This window comes from Mus caroli, chromosome 9, assembly GCF_900094665.2.
Source record: "Mus caroli chromosome 9, CAROLI_EIJ_v1.1, whole genome shotgun sequence".
In the NCBI taxonomy this organism is placed as follows: Eukaryota; Metazoa; Chordata; class Mammalia; order Rodentia; family Muridae; genus Mus; species Mus caroli.
Window position 1 is genome coordinate 63,443,674 of NC_034578.1, and position 19,817 is coordinate 63,463,490.

A 19,817-nucleotide genomic window follows, 5' to 3' on the forward strand; every position below is an offset into this window, starting at 1 on the left:
TTGCTGTCTCCAAACTCACCAGAAGAAGACATCAGATCCCATTACAGATGGTTGTGAGCCACCATGTGGTTGCTGGGAATTGAACTCAGGACCTCTGGAAGAGCAGACAGTGCTCTTAACCACCGAGCCATCTCTTCAGCCCCCAATTCATATTTTCAGTGGCAAAGTCGAGAAGCGAATTCAGAGCTGCCTGACGCCAAGCCCTTGTCTTTTGCCCTTGACTGCATGATCCCCGAGGTTGCCTCCATCCTGTTCCAACCAGAGTATGCTGTGCTGGTCCCGTGGAACCAGCTTCCAGTTGGTATCACAGCAGGCACCTCTAACAGACATGTTGGCTTTTCCCAGAGTGCCTGCCTGACTGGCAGGCCAAGCCAGGCATGTTTGTTTTGACAGGTGGGGCAGTCCCACCCCACCACATCCCCCTGTGGCAGCTCTCTGGGCTCTGGGCTGGCAGCAGCACCTAAAGAATGCAGTGCCTCCCCCAGCCATGCTTTGCAGGTGATGTCAGCTGCGTGGGCTAAGTACCTGGTTGTAGAGAATACCATTGGCCGAGGATGACTGGGGCAAGGAGGATGGACAGGATTGTGCTACCCACAGGGCAGTCTGGCTGGGGGCCCAGTTTCCTGTGGCTACCGTGGCCTAGTCTTCTTTCCTGACCTGAGGCAGAGGCACAGGATCCTTTTCATGTCTAGCCTTGGGGCTCAGAGCAGCAGACGTTTGCCCAGTTAGCTTGGAATTATGTGTCACATCAAAACTGCTAAAGGAATTTAGGATGACATCTGCGGAGTAGGGAACTGGACCCAAAGAGAGGAAATGGCCTGTTTATTAAGCACTATACCTTTGCTCCTGGACCTGAAACTGTTTCCTAGTCCCAGGCTTGGGCTCCTTTTCTATTCGGGGAGGTGGAATAAGAGACCACAACCTGGGGAACAGCCAGTTTGCTGGATCTCAGGCTGCCTTTCGGACCATATTTTAGCCCTATTAACAGCTAGCCAGGAGGGCTCTCTGGCACTCCTAGTGGTGGCTTATACCAACCAGGCAGAGAAGGAAACCCTGGCTGGAATTCTTTTACTGCATTTACGTGAATATTAATGTGCAGAATGTAAGATAGCAGAGACAACACCAGGAACCTTTAGTGGGATTGAATTTACCTAGAGGGATTTACTTGCCACCCACAAGGCAAGTAACGCTGCATCCAGAGGCGATCTGACGTGTCTGAGATGGTGGTGCTCACCCTGTGGGATGAGAGCAGGTCTAGATGTGAGATCTACCAGAAGGCTGGAAAGGTAACTGGGGTTGTGGCTGGGGCTAATTCAGAGATCTGAGTGCCTCAGTCCTCAAAAGGAACTTCTGATGGTCCCTGGGACCACTGGAATATTTAACAAGCCTGGTCGATGGAGTAAGATTAGGAGCAGGACTTCCAGGGAAACTCTCCTGCCATCATGAGCTGATGGGCCTTGGGCAAGTCTTTTAGTTCCCTGGGCCTCAGTTTCCTGCATCTGTAAAATGGTAATGGTAGTAGCACCTACTTCTCAGGGGGGCTGCCAGAATCCTATGGAGCACCCAAATGAGTCTCTGGTCCCTAGAACTGGTTGGGCTGTTACTGGAGGCTGGGATGGCAGAAGGAAGAATTATAAAAACTGCAGATAAGGAGGCCCGTGTTTGCTGGCTAGCCTAGAATCCCTTAGTGGCATGGAGGTAGCAATATCATTTGGTGGCAGGGAGCCAATGGCCTGTCTGCACCCAGTCTGAGTATATAGGGCCAACTAATAGTTCAAGTAGCCCGTTGAGTGGTTGGTGAGGTAGGAACAAGAATCCCAGTCCTCTCACTTAGCAGAGTCTTCCTGCGGCCCCAAGGCCATCTCCCTGGTTGAACACCTTAGGCTGTGCTTCTTTGTGTATACCTAACTTGGAATCTCTCCTCCTAGAACTCCTCATTTTCTATTTTTATTTATGTATATCCCTGTGTATATAATGGCACATATGTCCAAGCATCTTTGGAAGCTAGAGAAGGGCGTCGGGTCCGTTGGAGCTAGAGTCACAGGTTATTGTGACCAGCTTGACATGGGCACTGAGATTTCAGCTCTGGTCCTCTGGAAGCTCTTAAGCTCTCCAAACGTCCCTCCCTGCTATTCCGTCTCCTTGTCTGAGACGAGAGCAGCTAGCTTAGGAGCTCTTGAAGGCCTGAAAGCCAGGCTAGGGACATGGTTTGGAGGATGCTCATTTGCATGAAAGCATCCACAGAAGAAAGGCCATCCTGTGGTGGAAGGCGGATGCCTGCTCCAGACACTCATCTGCATGGGTTCCCCAGCTCAAGCAGGGAAAGGGATCATTTAGTCTAGAGGGTGGGAGCAAGAGCTTTGGGTACGACAGATAGATGCTTAAATCTCTGTGTCCCTTGGCTGATGGCTTCTTTTTCAGCAAGAAAGGAAAGATAACACCCTCTGCTCCAGGCAGTTGAGCGAGGTGTAAACTATACCGTGTGATTGGTTGGTGCCGGGCCCTGCATATTGCATCGGCCTGATAAAAGGTACTTGGTTTCTCTCAGGGAACACCTACTGAGTGCTTGGTGGCTGTCAGGCTCTCTCTTAAGCTCTGGGAAGATGCTAGAACAACTCACTTAGGAAGGTTGATGCCCATTGGAGGGCGATAGACAAGTAACCAGAGAGCTCTAGCTTTGGACCTAAGGAAGTGTTATAATGAGGAAGTGCAGGGTGTTTGGGAGCTGGAAGGGAGGGGGCTGTCAGGAAGACCTTTTGGAGGAGACTGGCTGTCTTAACTGAAATGTGAATGGGCAGCACCAGCTTAGGGGCAGGACAGGGCAGGGCAGGGCAGGGCAGGGCAGGGCAGGGCAGGGAAAGTGCTCTAAGCTGCTGGAAACAGATGGGTCTCTGGTAAGAAGATGTAGTCTGCCATCCCTCCAAGCCAGTGAACAGGCCATTTCCACTGTGAGCCACAGATGTAAGTAGATCCAAGGCTGCCTGTTTTCTCAGGGTAGCAATGCCCTAGAGATGTCAGTCTCGGTTCTTTGATGCTCTGTAGTCCTGAACATCCAGGTTCTGGGGAGTCCATCTCTGTGGCTCGTGGCTTCCATTGCATTCATTGTGCTGAGATGGGTTCTGAGCTGAGGTGGTCAGGATAGTGTAGGGCCTGGTCTCAGGGCCTCATCCCTAGAGAAGTTCCTGACAAGGTGGCCAATGATGTGGGTAGATGAGAAATGACACTTCCTGGCAGGGAAGTAATGGAGAGTGGGGAGAATGTAGCTCAGTGCAGGAACAGCAGCAGTGTTCCCGAGGCAGCCAGCAGAGTGCGGGGCCAGGGGCACTGGGATGGGGCCGCCTGCCTGGATCTTCTCTCTTGACCTCCTCTGCCCTCATACTCCCTTCAGCAGAGGCTGGAAAATCTGCCTTGGGAAAGGACTTTGACACATGTTCAAAATAAAGTTGAGAGTAATCTCCAGAGGGCAAGAAAAATAAACGAGCTTTAAAAATGCAAAAGAAAACGTGTTATTTAAACAAACCAAAAAAAAAAAAAAAAAAGGAAAAATTTTGAGGGAGGGCCTCAGTTCCCTTGAGTAAAAGTCTCTAGCATCAGCAATGGGAGGTCACAGAGATTTTCAGGGAGACAGAGACACCTGGTGTATGTGTTGTGGGGTGACCAGACCAGATTAAGTGTGAGTTTAGCTAAGAGTTAGGGTCCAGCTCAGTGTGTCCCCATGAGGGATCCACACAGCATGTGGGCTGGGAGGGCATTGCCAGGTCTCAGTTCTCCCTCCCGTTGAAGATAGCTCTACAGAGAGTCAGGGAGGATGGCAGGGGCTGCTGGACTGGAGACAGCAGCCAGATGTCCTAACAAAAAGGACTGAACAAGCAGAGGTCTAGGGGTGACCAAGGTCTGCTTACAGTCAGGCAGGGCCTAGCTGGGGCTATTAGGAATGTCTTCTAGGGAGAGAGAGTTGGAGCAAACCTTGTAAACCCAACCAGGATTATGATGGGAATGAATGGGTAGACCAGAAAGCCCTCGGGTAGACCAGAAAGCCCTCGGGTAGACCAGAAAGCCCTTGGGTAGACCAGAAAGCCCTCGGGGCGCCGACAAGGCACAAGGTGGGAACTCTTCCTCCTCAGGCCTTTTGAGAATGTGGCTTCTGATCTTCTCGAATGTGTTTGCTTGGTTAACAGTCTTCCTGGACTTTACTCCACGTGTGACACCATCCACCACTTGCTGTGTGTAAATGATATATTTTATAATCAAAAGCACAACCATCCCCAGTGCAGTTTTAGAATTAATTTTAGAATGTTTTTATCACCCCCTAAAGAGACCACACATTATTAGCAGTCTTTATCTATTCACCAGTCTTGTTGTGTTGTAAGACAGAGTTTCTCTATGCAGCCCTGGCTGTCCTAGAAGCTGATCTGGAGACCAGGCTGGCCTGGAGTTCTCAGAGAAACTGCCTGCCTCTGCCTCCTGAGTGATGGGATTAAAGACATTCGGCACCTCTGCCTGGCTCCCCAGTCTTTTTTACTTTTAATTTATTACATTTTGATGTGTGTATTTGTGCGCATACACACACAGCAGTGCACATTTGGAGGTCCTGAGGACTGAACTCACATCAGCAGGCTTGGCAGCAAATTCTGTTACCTCAGGATTGTCAACCCCTTTGGGGAATCAAATGTCAGATATCCTGTGTATCAGATATTTACATTACAATTCTCAACAGTAGCAATATTACAGTTATGAAGTACCAATGAAATAATTTTATGGTTGGGGGTCATCACAACATGAGGAGCTGTATTAAAGGGTAGCATCATTAGGCTGAGAACCACTGCTTTCCATGCTGAGCCATCTCACTGGCCCTATTCCCCAAGTCTTAGTCAACTGCTAATCTTCTTTCTGTCCATATGTATTTGCCCAGACTCTGTGTATTATTCCTTACAAGCAGAATCCTATATTATGTGCCCTTTTGTGTATGTTTCTTCCACTTTCTCCTTTCCTCCCTCTCTTCCTCCCTTTCTTCCTTGTGTTCCTTCTTCTTCTCCTCCTCCTCCTCCTCCTCCTGTTGGAAGAGACTTAAGAGTAACCCAGGGTGACCTCAAATGCACTTCCATCTTTCCAGGTACAAGGGTTTTGGGGCAAGCAACCTGACACCTGGCTAGTGTAACATTTTCAAGGCTTAGCTACATTGTTACGTAGATGAGTAATTCATTCCCTTTTACCTTATTTGATTAATTCCTCTTTATCATCAAATCGTACTCTTAGGGCCTGTAAGAGTACTTATCTCACACAAGTAAGGTTCTGGGTTCAGTTCCGAGCATGGGAAAAAGTAGGGCTTCCTGTGTGAATATTGTATGTGGTGTGTGTATGTTCCTCGTTGTGTATCTCTTTATTAGTTAATGGGCATCTAGTGCTTTCTGACTCTTGTGGGGACACTGCTGTGAAGGTCACATAAAAGGTTTTGTGTGGGAAATGTTTTCAGGATAGTCCAATTTAAATGGAATCTAAGACAGCTGTCGTGGGGTGAAGGAAAGATGGCTAAGCAGGTAGACCTGTCCATTCCCTGTCTTGTCTCAGAGCTTGAATGCGAAGGAAGAAGGCAGACCTCAGGATCCTGTACCAGATACCCTGGGAGCTGGGAGAGGGATAACAGGGTGGACTCTGAGGGTCTGGTCCATCTCCTTTCTCTCTGCCAAGCCTGCCATTGTTGTGTCGGGCCAGCAGCTGTTTCTGGGCCAGAAATAGTTTGGGCAGCTGGTATTTTCCCTGGAAATCAGGTGCATTTTTTTTTTCCTGTGTCCTGCCAAAAGCCAAAATTATTTAAACACACAGAGAGAAGTTGGTCAGTCTCAGAGAAAGTCAACAGGAAGCTGACTGGCTAGGGGACAAGAGGGAGGTCAGAGAGTCACTCCAGGCTAGCGAGCCTTGTATAAACCCAGGGGAAGCCCGTGCGTCCCTCTCACATCACAGGGACATGGCTTTGCTTGTAGGAAAGGCTACCTACAGGTGTCCGATCCCGTCTGACAGATGAGGAAGCAGGGAACCTCATTGAAGGGTTCTTCCATTCAGAAACAGATGGGAAATTGGAGCCCAGTCCTCTAGTTTTGCTGTCAGTACAGGGTTAGTAATAACTGGTCCTTGACCCTGGGTGCTAGGAGACCTAGGACAGAAAAACAAGAACTCTGTTGGTTTTGTCCTTCCCGGACCCCCTGCCAAGAGAGCACGAACCCCACCCTAACCCAACAGGAAAACACAAAACAACACTTTAATTACTATCTTGCTTTCTTTCTGTTTTGTTCTCCAGCCAGAAAACATCATGTTGTTAGACAAGAATATCCCCATTCCACACATCAAGCTGATTGACTTTGGCCTGGCTCATGAAATAGAAGATGGAGTTGAATTTAAAAACATTTTTGGGACTCCTGAATTTGTTGGTGAGTTGTGGGATTGTTTTTCTCTCAGTCTGGCACGGAGATTGGGGAGGGAGTTCAGACCTGAGTTCAAGGCCCGGAATCTGTGTAAGAAAGCCAAGAGTAGTTGTAATCCTAGATTACAAGTAGCATGCTAGGGAGGCAGAGACAGGTAGATACTGATGGGCTCAATGGCTAGCCAGCTGAGCCTACTTGACAGGTTCTAGGCTGATGAAAGACACTGCCTCAAAAAATAAGGTGCATTGTACTGAAGGAGCAATAGCCAAGATTGTCCTGTGGCCTGTAGGAGCACACACACACACACACACACACACACACACACACACAAAGAGAGAGAAAGACAGAGAGACAGAGACAGAGAAGGAGGGACAGAAATCTTAGGAACAATCCTTTATGTCTGGGCTGAGGTATCCCATGCTTTGGCATACTTGCAAGAAACTGAAGGGTTGAGAAAGGGCTTTGATAGGACCTCAGTGAGGAGACAGGAGTGGATTTGGCTTTGAGTGCCCACTGGGACAAAGAGTAGCCACAGGGGTGGGGGTGGGGGGTTTAGGGGCATTTGTAGCATTAAAATTCCCCAGAACTACCTCCACCTTTTACTCTTGAAGAAGTTTGTTGTTCAGACTTAAAATCCCTTCCCTGTCCTGGTTCCCCACATGAATCCTCTCTCTGAAGTAGTTTTTGATTTTCTGAAAAGGAAAGAGGCAGTTATTTGCCAGGTACCAGATCCACCACCTGCCTTTTTGGAGAGCCTGACCTCTACTCACAGGATGGAGCAGTTGGCTCCAGTGGAGGCCTGCCCTTGCTCTCTCTCCTCTGTCCCTCTCACCCCCTGCTCTAGCCTTTTCTGTCCTGCACACTAGATATTCTCCAGGGAACTGGTCCAGAGGTTTGGGCTCACAAGAAAATATCTCTGCAGAGAGGAAAGGAATGAGAGTTGAGAATCAAACAATCATTTATCTTTTATGGAACTTGGAGTGTTTCAGAGATGGAGGGTGTGACCTCCTTAAAAGGCAGCTTGGATTATTTTCTCCATCAAGTACCTTGTTCCAGGCCAAACCCTGTCTCAAAAAACACACAGCAACCACCCGCCTCCAAACCCCCCAAAACAGACAAAATATGAGAACTTTAGGGCTGGAGAGGTGACTCAGTGTCTAAAAGTGCACACTCTTGCAGAGGACCCAAATTTAGATGCTAGCAGATGGTTTGCCATCAACTGTAACTCCAAACCCCTCTCCCGGCATCTGTGAGCACCTGCAGTCACGTGTGCACACATACCCACACATAGATACACACACCTGTACAGAAATAGAAATAAAAACAAACTCTGAAAGAGAAATTCGGTGTGTAGTTGCACGAGACAGTCCTCATTTTAGAAAGATGCAATGAGATTAGTTTCCTAGGGCAGAGGAGATGGATTGGTGTAAAGCGCTCGCCACGCCTGTGTGATCTCAGTTTGAATCCCCAGAGCCCACCGAGAGCCAGCTATGGTACTGCGTGTCTGTAATCTCAGATTCTACAGCAAGATGAGAAGCAGACAGGAGAGTCCCCCAGAGGTGATGGACTAAGCCTGGCATACATAGATAGGGTAAATGAGAGGATGAACAAGAGATGCACACACACACACACACACACACACACACACACACACACACACACACAAGTGGGGGGGGGGAGAAGAAGAAGGAGAGAGAGAGAGAGAGAGAGAAATGATCCTAGAGATATGATCACAGTTTGGATGTCCAAGTGATGTCAAGTTGCCATGTGAGAATAACTTGGGGTTGGGCATGCTGGTCCACACCTATAATCTCAGGAATTGGAAGGTAGAGGCAGAAGGATCTGGAATTCAAGGCCATGATAAGCTACACAGGGAGTTTGAGTCCAGCCTGCACTGCCTAAGATCTTGTCTCAAAAACAAACATGCAACTACACATAGATGTTTCTCTAATTCAGTAATTTGAGACCAGAAGATTGTGAGTTGGAGGCTAGCATGAGCTATCTAGTCAGATCTTGGCTCCCCAACTTAAAAAAAAAAAAAAAAGATTCTTGTCTGGATGGTGGTAGCTCACACCTTTCATCCCAGCACTAAGGAGACAGAGGCAGGCATTCTAAGTTCAAGGTCAACCTGTTCTACAGAGTGAGTTTCAGGACAGCTGAGGCTACACAGAGAAACCCTATCTCATCCCATCCCACACAGCCCCCCAAAATTCTTTAAATATATACTCTCAAATTCTGCACCTCTCTTATTCATAGTTCATAGATTACTTGAAGTCTACACCTAATTTGAATATCATTTAAAAACACACACACACTTTTCTGTGTCTATCAGCAAAAATGAAAAGAAAAAAAGTACCAGTTGTGAGAAGCAGAAACCATTCAAGTGCTCTCTGAGAAGGGCTGGCTGCAGACAGACAGACAGCAGCTCAGCACATGGGCTATCACACAGTGGGGAAAACAGAAGTCCACGAAGGAAGCAAGCACAAGCAATCAGGCGATATAATTTCAAATACACCCTGGCACCATTTTTTAGAAAGCTTGGGAAAAAGTCAAAGCCAGTAGGGGGGTGTCTGCATGTCGAAGGAAGAGATGTAGGTGAGAGGACAGCAGACAGCCTATAGATGCGGCGGTTTAGACATTATTCTGGATAAATTCATGTGCCCCCTCTTGCCTTAGCAGTTATCAAGGCTCCCTCCTTCTCTTGCGAGGTATTACCTTTATAATATCATCTCCATCACCACGTTCTTAAAAGACACAGACAAAGCGAGCATGAAGTTCAGCGTTGGCTTTCTGGGGCCTCTGTGCTCTCTGGGCAGCTCACGATCCTCTTGTCTCTTTGGTGGAATCTTCTCTCACACCCTAGACCGTCTCTTGGCCACTCACTGTATCTTTGGCTCAGCTCCTACTTCTACTTGTGTTTTAATGGCTTCAGCTGTGATGCTTGGCACCCTCCCTTCCCTTGGAGCAGCTGTCTTCTGTCATGCTTTTGCATCCCCTCATGCTTATAGTCTTACTTCAGTGACCCCCAAAGATGTCCTCGGATGAAGCCACCTGTCAGGCAGGACTCAGAGGAAAGTGAAGCCCTTGACTGTCTTCTTCTCCATCATCTCTCAGCGTGAGCTTGTCTGGAGTCTCTGTCCACCAGAGCTCCCCATAACAGATCATCACTAGGCCTTCGTGTCTTCTTCCTAAACCTTCTTCCCACAATCCTCTTCCTTTGTCCCTCCCTTCTCCCTCCCCATCAAGGCTCATTCATGGTGGTTTCTCCCAGGTTAGCAAGAAACTCATGTCTTACCCTGTCTGGGCTCCAGCAACCAAACACCTTAGACTGGCTAGATTATAATAAACAACTGAAACCTATTGACCACAGTTTCTGTAGTTGCGAGTCCCAGATGATGGTGCCAATGGGCCTGGTGTCTGGTGAGGGATCTTGTCACAGATACCAGCATCTTCCTCTGTTCTCATGTGGGAATGTGCTCCCTGGAGCCTTTTATAAGGGCCTCACTTTATTCCTGAAGGTTTACTCTCATGAGCTAACCCTCCTGTAAGCGCCACCCCCCCCCACCCTTTTATACCATTGCCTAAGAATTAGATTTCAATTTAGACTTTCTGTAGAAACTCACACAGTTCTTAGCAACTTGTTTTCTCAGCATTCTTACATCCAGATTATCCCCATCTACTGTTCCAATATTCCTTCCTCACTATTGGAGACTCAAGATGGAGACAATTGGCACCCAATACTGTAGAATTCCCTAGAACCACCTCCTCTTATCTCTACCCCCTCTTAACTCCTAAACATGACTTCTTTCAGCTCCAGAAATCGTGAACTATGAGCCACTGGGACTGGAGGCTGACATGTGGTAAGTGGTGGCCCGGGATCCTTCCAGGGGCAGAAAGCCCCAGCCCCTGTTTTATGGCATGGCCTTTATGGTTTAAACTCTTAGTTGCCAAGAGCAGTAGCCATGCAGCCAGCAGAAGGCAATGAGGCTTAGATCCTTGGCCAGTGAGAGCTTTGTCAGCAGGGGAGGGGGCTGAGGCAAGTGCAGGCTTTCCTGGGTCAGTCTCAACTGGGGTCTAGAGAGCAGTTAAGTTAGCTCCATCGGTCCATCCATCACTGGTTCCACAGGAGCATCCTATGTCCTGGGCATGTGTGGCCTAGCAATTCTGCTGTGATCAATTCATTACTTATTTAATTTGACCACCACTTTACAGTTGATGTAGCTCATGACTCAGCTTTCTAAGACCCTGCCCGCTGTCCTGTGAGGTTGTTCTTATTCTTATACTCATTATATAAGGAAGGTGGGTTCAGTGGTTAAGGGCTATGCCCTGATGACAGCTGCTGCAAATATAGAAGAAGTCAGACCCTGAATTTGGGTCGTTGACTCAATTGCGTCCTTGTCTGCTGCAGTCTGGTAGGGAGGAGTGGGGCTTGAGGTGGCAGTCAGGGGTCACCTGGGGGAAGCAAGCGACTTCTTGTACCTGCATGGTAACTCTCTGGAGGGTTTGAGGTTGAAATCACACAGCTCTGACACAACTGTCCTTTACAGGAGCATTGGAGTCATCACCTACATCCTGTGAGTATCTCCAGCTTTGGGCTGCAGCCCTGCTTTGCTTAGTGGAAGGGAGAGAGGGTCGGAGAGGCATCTAGAGACCTGTTAAGTCCACACAGTGCCTGAGGCAGAGTGCTCTGAGCTCCACTTCCTACACTAGAGTAGGGTTAGCCTGGGAGAGCTGCCCTCCCTCCTACACAGGTCACGTCTAAATTTCTTTGTGGTAAGCTAGGGCTGCTCTGCTCAGCTCTGCGGACCACACATGTTTACTGCGAGACTGTTACTTTACCAGAAGCCCTGAGGGTGCCTGCGCCTGCCTTCTTTCCTCTCTTCTCATCCCCAGACTACTTACCCTCCCTCTCACACTCTTTCCCTTCCTCCCCCCCCCCCTTTTCTTGTCCCCTTGTATCCAGTGGCTTAAGCCAAGATTTCCTGCATAGGTTTTTGTTTGTTTGTTTTGTGGACTGGGTGTCATCTGGGGCAGGATACCAGTGCTGTCTCTTTCAGTCTCTGTGGCCGGGGACAAGTATTTAACCTTTGGACCTGTTTTTCTTATTAGAAAAAAAAAAATAGGAGCTGCAGACTTTATGCTATAGGAAGTAGGATGGGAGTAAGCTGCCTGTACAAGTTTCCTGGGCTCTGTTTTGGTACACAGGGCAGGTTGCTAGATACTCAGCCCCCAGTGCTTCCCAGAGGTTGCCCTTGGTAGCTCACATGGAGAGTGCCATTTTTATGGCATTTTCATGGTAAAAGTCAGCCTGTAGCCAGCATTCCACAGCCGGGGATTGTTCTCAGCAGCACAGGCTGGGAGCTACACTGTGACTCCCGCAGTACAGCTGAAGGCTTCAACTCTGTAGGTCTTTTAATACCTACTATGGCCTAGACCCCACCCATGTCACCCACCCATGTCCACTAAGTTAGAATCACGAGGGTAGGGTCATGGCCTCAGTGCCTTTTAACAGCCTCGCTGAGTCTGGCGCAGAGTCAACAACCATTTCTCTGTAATTCCAGAGCCAGAGATTTTGTCACCCGTTTCTTCTTAAATCTTGGGTTTCTTTAGAATTCTGGTTTCCATATTGAACTATTAAGGAATTCTACAGCACACACAGTCTTCTTATGATTCCTTGGCCTTGATGAGGCCTATTTTTATTTTATATTACTTTTCTTTATCATTGTTTTGTTTTACTGTGCAGCTCTGGCTTTAATTATTTATTTTTATGGTACTAGAAATTGAAACTAGAGAAAATGAACATAAGTCAGGCAAATGTGCAACTGCCGAATTACATCCCTGGGTCCCTTAAGTATTTCTCTTTCTCCTCTCCTCCTCCCACTCCTCCTCCTCCTTCTCCTCCTCCTCCTCCTCCTCCTCCTCTTCCTTCTCCTCCTTCTTCTTGGAGACTTGGTACTCAGAGAGGGTTATTATGTTTATCAATGACAGAGATTCACCAAATTGTTCAGGCTGGCCTTGGGCTTGTGATATTCCTGCCTCAGTTTCCCCACAAGCTGGGATTATAGACCTGGTGTCTATTGCTCAGACGGTGGAGGTGCAAGCCTTTAATCTCAGCACTCAAGAGGCAGAGGCAGGTGAATCTCTGTGAGTTTAAGGTGAGCCCTGTCTACAGGGATAGTTCCAGGACAACCAGGGCTATACAGAGAAACCCTGTCTCTAAAAACAAAAAGCAAAACAAAAAGAAAGAAAACCTGTTCTATCAGAGAGTACTGTGCCAGGCATTCAGGATACTGACATGGACGAGAGATGGATTTGCTTTGTCCCGGGCTCTGTGTCTGTGGGAGATACCACCCTGTGGGAGCATGGAGGTTCCACTTCTGTGGAACACAGAGGGAGATGGACAGACAGGTAGACGTATTTTAACTAGGAGCTATAGAATGGAATCGATTCCCCACATAGGAGAGGAGAGGTGGGTGCGGACACAGTACCCTTGACACAGACCAACTTCTGGTGTTATGGAAACTGGAGACTTGAGACTCATAGAGGGTTATTATGTTTTATCCAGGCCAGAAATAATGATTTATTTCTATCTAGAACCACTAGCATGGATCAGGGTTATACAAAGCATCTTATCTATTTCTTGTGGTGCTTTGGATTAGCCCCAAAGACCTTAAACATGTTAGGCAAGTAAGCGCTCTACTCCTGAGATGCATCCATATTCGTTGCCTATTTACCTATCGATCTACCTATCTATCTATTGAGATGGGGTCTCACTATGTAGTTCTGGCTAGCCTAGGACTCTCTATGTAGACCACACTCGTTTTACATTCATACAGATTCTTCTCCGGCCTCTGCTTTCTAAGTGAGTGCTGGGATTAAAAGTGTGCACCATTCTGCCCAATCTTCCCTTGATCTTTTGAGGCAGACTCTATGTAGCTCAGGCTGGCCTAAAGTCTCTTCCTCATGCTTCAGTCTCCAAGTGCTGGCATAACAGGCGTTTACTGCCATGTCTACCTGCACAGTGTGCTTTACATACATCAGATCTTCATGTCAATTATGTGAAGTGGGGCTGTTACTGTCTTCACGTTAAATGAGGAGATGGCATCTCAGAAAGGTCGAGAGCTTTCCTCCGTTTACACAGTTAATGAGTGGCAGAAGTGGATTCAAACTCAGAGCTTTAAGCGTTTTCCACTGCACCTTGCTGTTCCCCACACTAAGAAAGCAGCAACAGGGATGGGAATGACTTCCAGGAGCTATCTGCTAAATAGAAACAGCAAGCGTTTCAGCCTAGTGAGAATATGGTAAGGGAATAGAAATCAAATCCAAGGTGACTGCTCTTTCCAACATGGGTCAGATGGTGTGGTTAGTCAGGGTGGGGGCAGAGCATGGGTGGGGTGTGTGCGTCTCAAGGGCATATCTGCATAGAGGCACCCAGTGCTCAAGGGAAACTCAAATCAAGAGCTGGTGTGTCAGGAGGTCATTGTAGGGTGCATCTAGCCCTGTGGGGATGAAATGTTGCACACCTGTGCCTCTCAAGCTTTGCTTGCTCGGCCTGGAAGTTCTGCCTGGAGCCACTCTAACTGCTGGCAGCCTATTCATTCTTTAAGATAAGAGTCAGTGAAAACTTCAGCCACCCCATGAAAGCCGCATCTCCCCCAGTTCCCTCTGCTTCCCAGGTTCTTTGTCTGGCTCGTTATTGTATTTGACTTTGTTCTGCCAAGGCTGTTTCTCTTCCTTGAGCTCTGAGTCTATTAAACACAGTCTCCCTGAGTCAGGTACTCAGTTGGGGGTTTAGAAAGTGAACTGGGTTAGACTGCACTGAAAAGTCCGTGGTTTGGTTGCCTGGAGCGAGCAGGCTGGGGGTTCCCAAGGCCTTTCCTCCGGTTTCTCTCTCCTTTCCCTCAGTTACACAGTTCTTTCTCTGTTGTACTCAGTCTAAGTGGAGCGTCCCCCTTCCTGGGAGACACAAAACAAGAAACCCTGGCAAATATCACTGCTGTGAGTTACGACTTTGATGAGGAATTCTTCAGCCAGACAAGCGAGCTGGCCAAGGACTTCATTCGGAAGCTTCTTGTGAAAGAGACCCGGTAAGAGGATATAGTCTGGTTTCTCAGGTGTTCGTTCTTTCCTGTTGCCTTTCAAAGCCGTGCCCGTCTACCCTCGCTTTGGCACCCGGGCCGTGTAGTCCAGTCTGCTCAGGTGCTGAGAAGTGGCCATGGCCATGAGTAGGTGCTCATCCTGTCATTTGATTTTGTGCCTTCATCTCCTGCCAACATACAAATGTCTCTGTCTACATGAGCATGCACACTTGTATGCTTGTATGCATTGTATTTGGATATCAGTGTAGAGTCTTCCCTACACATATGCAGGACTCTGACTTGAACGGTCATGAACATTTTGAAGCCTATTCAAGTTGAGAGTGGAGGCAGGCAGGCCCAGAGAGGTCAGAATAGTGGGAGAGATGAGACATACTAGTCCTTCCTCTGCTTCGGGGCCCAGGTTGAGCCATGAAGCTGTATGGCCAAAGACTGGGGACGGGCAAGAATCTGTGTAGTGAGCTGACTGAGCATCAGAGAAGGGCCTGCATGGACAGGGGACAGGTTCACAGACCAGGGTTTCACAGACTTCAGGGAGAACCAGAGTGGGGTCCTGTGGAATGCAGACACCCTGATTTCCCTATGTAGGGCAGTGCTGCAGTTGGGGTACCTACCTGAATGTTGAGCAGTAAAGGACACAGGAGAGAGCTGACTGCTGCTCCCAGAAGTGTCCTCATGGGTCATTTGTTTTCCTCGTCCTCATTGCAGGAAACGGCTTACCATCCAAGAGGCTCTCAGACATCCCTGGATCACGGTAAGGGCATGGTAATGAGCCCCAGTGAGCAGGAGGTTCCTCTTCTGCCACCAGGGCTGGCTGTGGCAGTCGGATATAATCAGCTGTTAAGAGGCCTTTGCTTGAGCTCGGGGACTGGTCAAGGGTCCTCAGTGGGCCAATGCTTGTTCAGATGGGGTTGAGCTGGCTCCGTTCTGGAGAGCTTGCCTCGCTTGCATGAGGCCGTGCATCCATGTAGTGCACCACAAAAACAAACAAGAGTGAATAAAATAGGGTTATGCTGCCTTAAGGTTGCGTTTCATGGGTTCAGAGAGCAGTGCACTGTCACAGACATCAGTTAAGATGCTTTTCCTTATAAGATGTAGTCTGTTGGGAGTCATCTCTGTGTCCCTTTTCACTGCAGAAGTTGGGTTATACACAGATCTCAGGCACTAAAACCTTGACTTTGTAATCAGGTATATCTCTTTTTCTGACTACTAGGCTCTCACTACAGGAAGACATGCAAGTCAGTCACATCACTTTAATTGGTGCTCTGTGGTCCTCAGGAATTTGGTCCTGAGACAGAGATCTGTTATGGAAGGGAAGCCAAAAATCTGTTAGGACAATTCTGTGGCCTGTTGGAGGGTCAGGGTAGAAAGCGAATTCCCATCTAACTCTGCTTGTAGTGAAGGGCCCACTGGTTTTCAGAGTCTGGTGTGAGGAGCACATTGAGAGTGGTGGTGGGGAGCACGGCCCTAGCCCTGGTTCCATGGGCTGATTAGCTGACCACTCTCCAGACCACGTTCATTGTTTGCTGGGAGGGTCCATTGGGATGATCTCAGTGCAGATGTGAAGGGTAGAGGCCTATAGATGATAGTTCAAGTTCATTTACTCCTGGCAGATAGGGAAGGGCAGTAATCTTCCAGGTTAGGATGTGCCTATAGCCCAAAGCTAGAAAGCCTCTTGGGCTCCTTTCTACTGAGCATGCTGGTATCCTCAGCCTTCCTCTGCCCGCCATAGCCTGCATGTTTCAGCCCTTGAATGGATACTGGCAGAGCCTCTGCTTGTCTGTGTGAGCTCCTATTAAATTCTTTGTGTGTGTCTCTAATGGACTCTCTAATGGACGTTTATAGAGCTCTCTGACCTGAAGTGAGCATGCAGGCACTGTTCCTACATTCCTCAATGTTTCTTATGGTCTTGTTGTGTGTAGGGGGCAGTGCTAGCCTCACCCTGGCTCTTCCTACCATGTCTTAACACGAGCAGTGAATGCCAAAGAGGCCATGTGTGTGCCTTCTGCCTGCAGCTTGGACTGCCCTGTGGAACACCTAGTATGTTAATATTCTGGTTCTTCTGTCTGAACGCCTACTAGTCAAAAGGAGAAGCCAGAGCCCCTGAACAGTGCAAGACACAACCTGCCCAGCTGAAGACCAAGCGCCTGAGAGAGTATACCCTCAAATGTCATTCGAGCATGCCCCCCAACAACACTTATGTCAACTTTGAGCGTTTCGCTCATGTGGTAGAGGATGTGGCTCGGGTAAACGAGGGATGCCGTGCCCTAGCAGGAGCCCATGATACCCTACAGGATGATGTGGAGTCCTTGGTCTCTATCTACAATGAGAAGGAGGCTTGGTACCGAGAGGAGAATGAGAATGCCCGCCATAACCTGTCCCAGCTCAAGTATGAGTTCCGCAAGGTGGAGTCCCTGAAGAAGCTCCTGAGAGAAGACATCCAGGCCACAGGGGCCAGCCTTGGAAGCGTGGCCAGGAAGTTAGACCATCTGCAGGCACAGTTTGAGACTCTGAGGCAGCAGCTCTCAGCAGACATCCAGTGGATGCAGGAACTGGTGGGCATCTTCCAGCTGGAGAGTGAGAACACCGATGGCCACAGCCTGGGCTTCATGTTCCACCGGGACCCCAGCGAGTCCCTATCGGAGCTGCTCAACAGATCACACGCAGAGGGAGTCCTGGCCGGCTTGAGTCTCTGAGCACCAGGATCTAGTCAGTAGTGCATTCTCAGGGCTTTGTAGAAGCATGCTGGTCTTCTCCTCCGCCGGGTCATCCAGGTGGAAATATCCTGCAGGGTGTGTGTTTGCAGCCTTCCACCCCCTCTAGAGTTCCCCAGACACTGGGGTCCTAGTTAGTGGACTTAATCTGTACCTCCCTCACCAGCCTGGTTTTCTGGGTGCTGGCAATGCAGCTGAGCTGTGGAAACGATTAGAAAATATCTTCTCTCAGCATGCCCTTCTCTGGGGGTGTCTTCCGGCCCCAGGAGATGCTTTATAGCTGGGTAATGATGATGGATTGGCTCGCCTCTCACATTCCATGTGAGTGCCATATGAGTGAAGATCTTGAGTAATGATGGACATAGCTAAGAATAACTTGTTCTTCAGGGTACTTTCCTGTTACAGAGTCAGGGCTTTAAAATACACAGAGAAAATATTAAGTTTCACTTGAATTGTCTTCTCGCTCATCAGGTCTTTATGTCTGTGACCTTACTGGATGCTTAAAGAACTCTGTGAGATAAGCGGCTGAGATTATAGGTCAGTTTCTAGAGTGCTTGCCTAGAATCCACAGATCCCTGGGTTTGATGCCCAGCACAGCATAAAGTGGGCTTGGTGGTAATACCCAGCTTGATATTAGAGTTCAGATCACAGAGGCTAAAGGTCTGACTTTGCATTGAAAATGAAGACAAGAGACACACAACAAGAAGGTCTTTATTCTCATATACTAGGCCTGTGGGCCCTGAAGTGTGGGAAACCCCAGAAGGCTTTGGGAAGCACAAGCCTCATTGGTCTCTTCTAGCTCCAAAACTTTGAGCAGCGAGGGGATAGTATGAGGTCATCTCCCCTTCCTAGGAAGAAGGCCAATCAGTACATCCATGCAGACAGCATGTAGAGTATGGACCCTGGACCCCACATGGTACTAGATGCTAGGGGCACATTGTAATGTTTCAAGTACCTCCATAGCCTCACAAAATATCCACCAGATATTAATATTAAATATTTCCAGGTTAGGGAGAAAGCCAAGAAAGAATGTGACTTGTCCTGTGTTATATTGGTAATAACAATGGGAGTCTTCTGATGAGTCTGTCACTCTTTCTGATTCCCCTAACTCTTGGACTTTAGGAAGTCACTCTGTGCTTGAGAGAATGGGTGGTACCTGAGTTCACTCATCCATTCAGACATAGTTAGTAGGCACCTGCCAGTTTCCAAAAAGTTGACTTGAGTCTGGGGGTGCAGTGTTATGTAACATCACTCTGGTTTTCTACTTTCTCAGAGTTCTCAGTTGAGTGACAGATTCTAGCATTACTCAAGGATTATACAAATGCAGAACTCCAGCTGGTTCCTATGCTGTGAAAGAGAAGGAGACGGCAACATTTTAAGGCCTGGAGAAACAGAGGAAGGGAGAAAGGGAGGGGTGGAGATACAGATACAGATACAGATACAGATACAGATACAGATACAGATGATACAGATACAGATACAGATGATACAGATACAGATACAGATGATACAGATACAGATACAGATACAGATGATACAGATACAGATACAGATGATACAGATACAGATACAGATGATACAGATAGATACAGATACAGATACAGATGATACAGATACAGATACAGATGATACAGATACAGATAGATACAGATAGATACAGATACAGATGATACAGATACAGACACAGACACAGACACAGACACAGACACAGACACAGACACAGACACAGACATAGAATTGGGTTGATCTGCTCAGGCAGCCATCTGTGAAAGACACTGGGACTGTGGTCAGCTAAGTAAACCCTGGGAGAGAGTTGTCTCCTGTAGGCTGTCATGCCAAGGTTCTGTGATGAAAAGGGAAGGAAGGAAAAACAAAGGAGAAAGAATGTGGTATGTATAGTGTAGAGAGCAGGTATGTATAGTGTAGAAAACAGGTGTGTGCAGTGTAAAGAGCAGGGTGTGTATAGTGTAGAGAGCAAGTGTGTATAGTGTAGAGAGCAGGGTGTGTATAGTGTAGAGAGCAAGTGTGTATAGTGTAGAGAGCAGGGTGTGTACAGTGTAGAGAGCAGGTGTGTATAGTGTAGAGAGCAGGTATGTACAGTGGAGAGAACAGGGTGTGTACAGTGGAGAGTGGGCTGAGGAAGAGCAGAGCCAGCAGGGCTTTGGCATGTTGAGTTCTGCTTTGATCCTAGGGTCACCAGAAACCATTAATGGGTCTTGAGCTAGTGCTGAAGGAGAAAGTCTCAGTGGACAGCACAGACCAGATTTTGATCTAATAAAGTCATTTTCTAGAATCCTCTTAGGTTTTTTTTTTAATTAGCAAGCTGGATCATTTAAAATATCACATATAATAACTGCAATCAATACCATTTTAGTCGAATATAAGAAACCATAATTTTAAGATGCATGATTATTTTATGGACAATTAAGACAGAAAGAATCCTATCATGGGCAGTCTTCTAGGAGATGCACAGGAAGAGGGCACATGTAAGACAGCACCACCATGCAGAAGAGAGTGGCAAACACACCTGGCCCAACTTTGACCCTAGGAAGAGATGGAAAAGCTTGGATCAGGAGGCATAGCTGCCT

General features: G+C 47.9%; 1 protein-coding gene across 1 annotated transcript in view; it reads left to right on the plus strand.

The window, feature by feature from the left end:
- Dapk2 (death associated protein kinase 2) overlaps positions 1–19,817 on the plus strand; it is a 113,002-nt gene that overhangs the window by 82,055 nt on the left and 11,130 nt on the right. Inside the window, exons 5-9 of the mRNA XM_021172263.1 lie at positions 6,296–6,425; positions 10,231–10,279; positions 10,967–10,993; positions 14,354–14,506; positions 15,224–15,269. Coding sequence (XP_021027922.1) covers positions 6,296–6,425; positions 10,231–10,279; positions 10,967–10,993; positions 14,354–14,506; positions 15,224–15,269 — 405 coding nt within the window. The remainder of the gene's footprint in view (positions 1–6,295; positions 6,426–10,230; positions 10,280–10,966; positions 10,994–14,353; positions 14,507–15,223; positions 15,270–19,817) is intronic.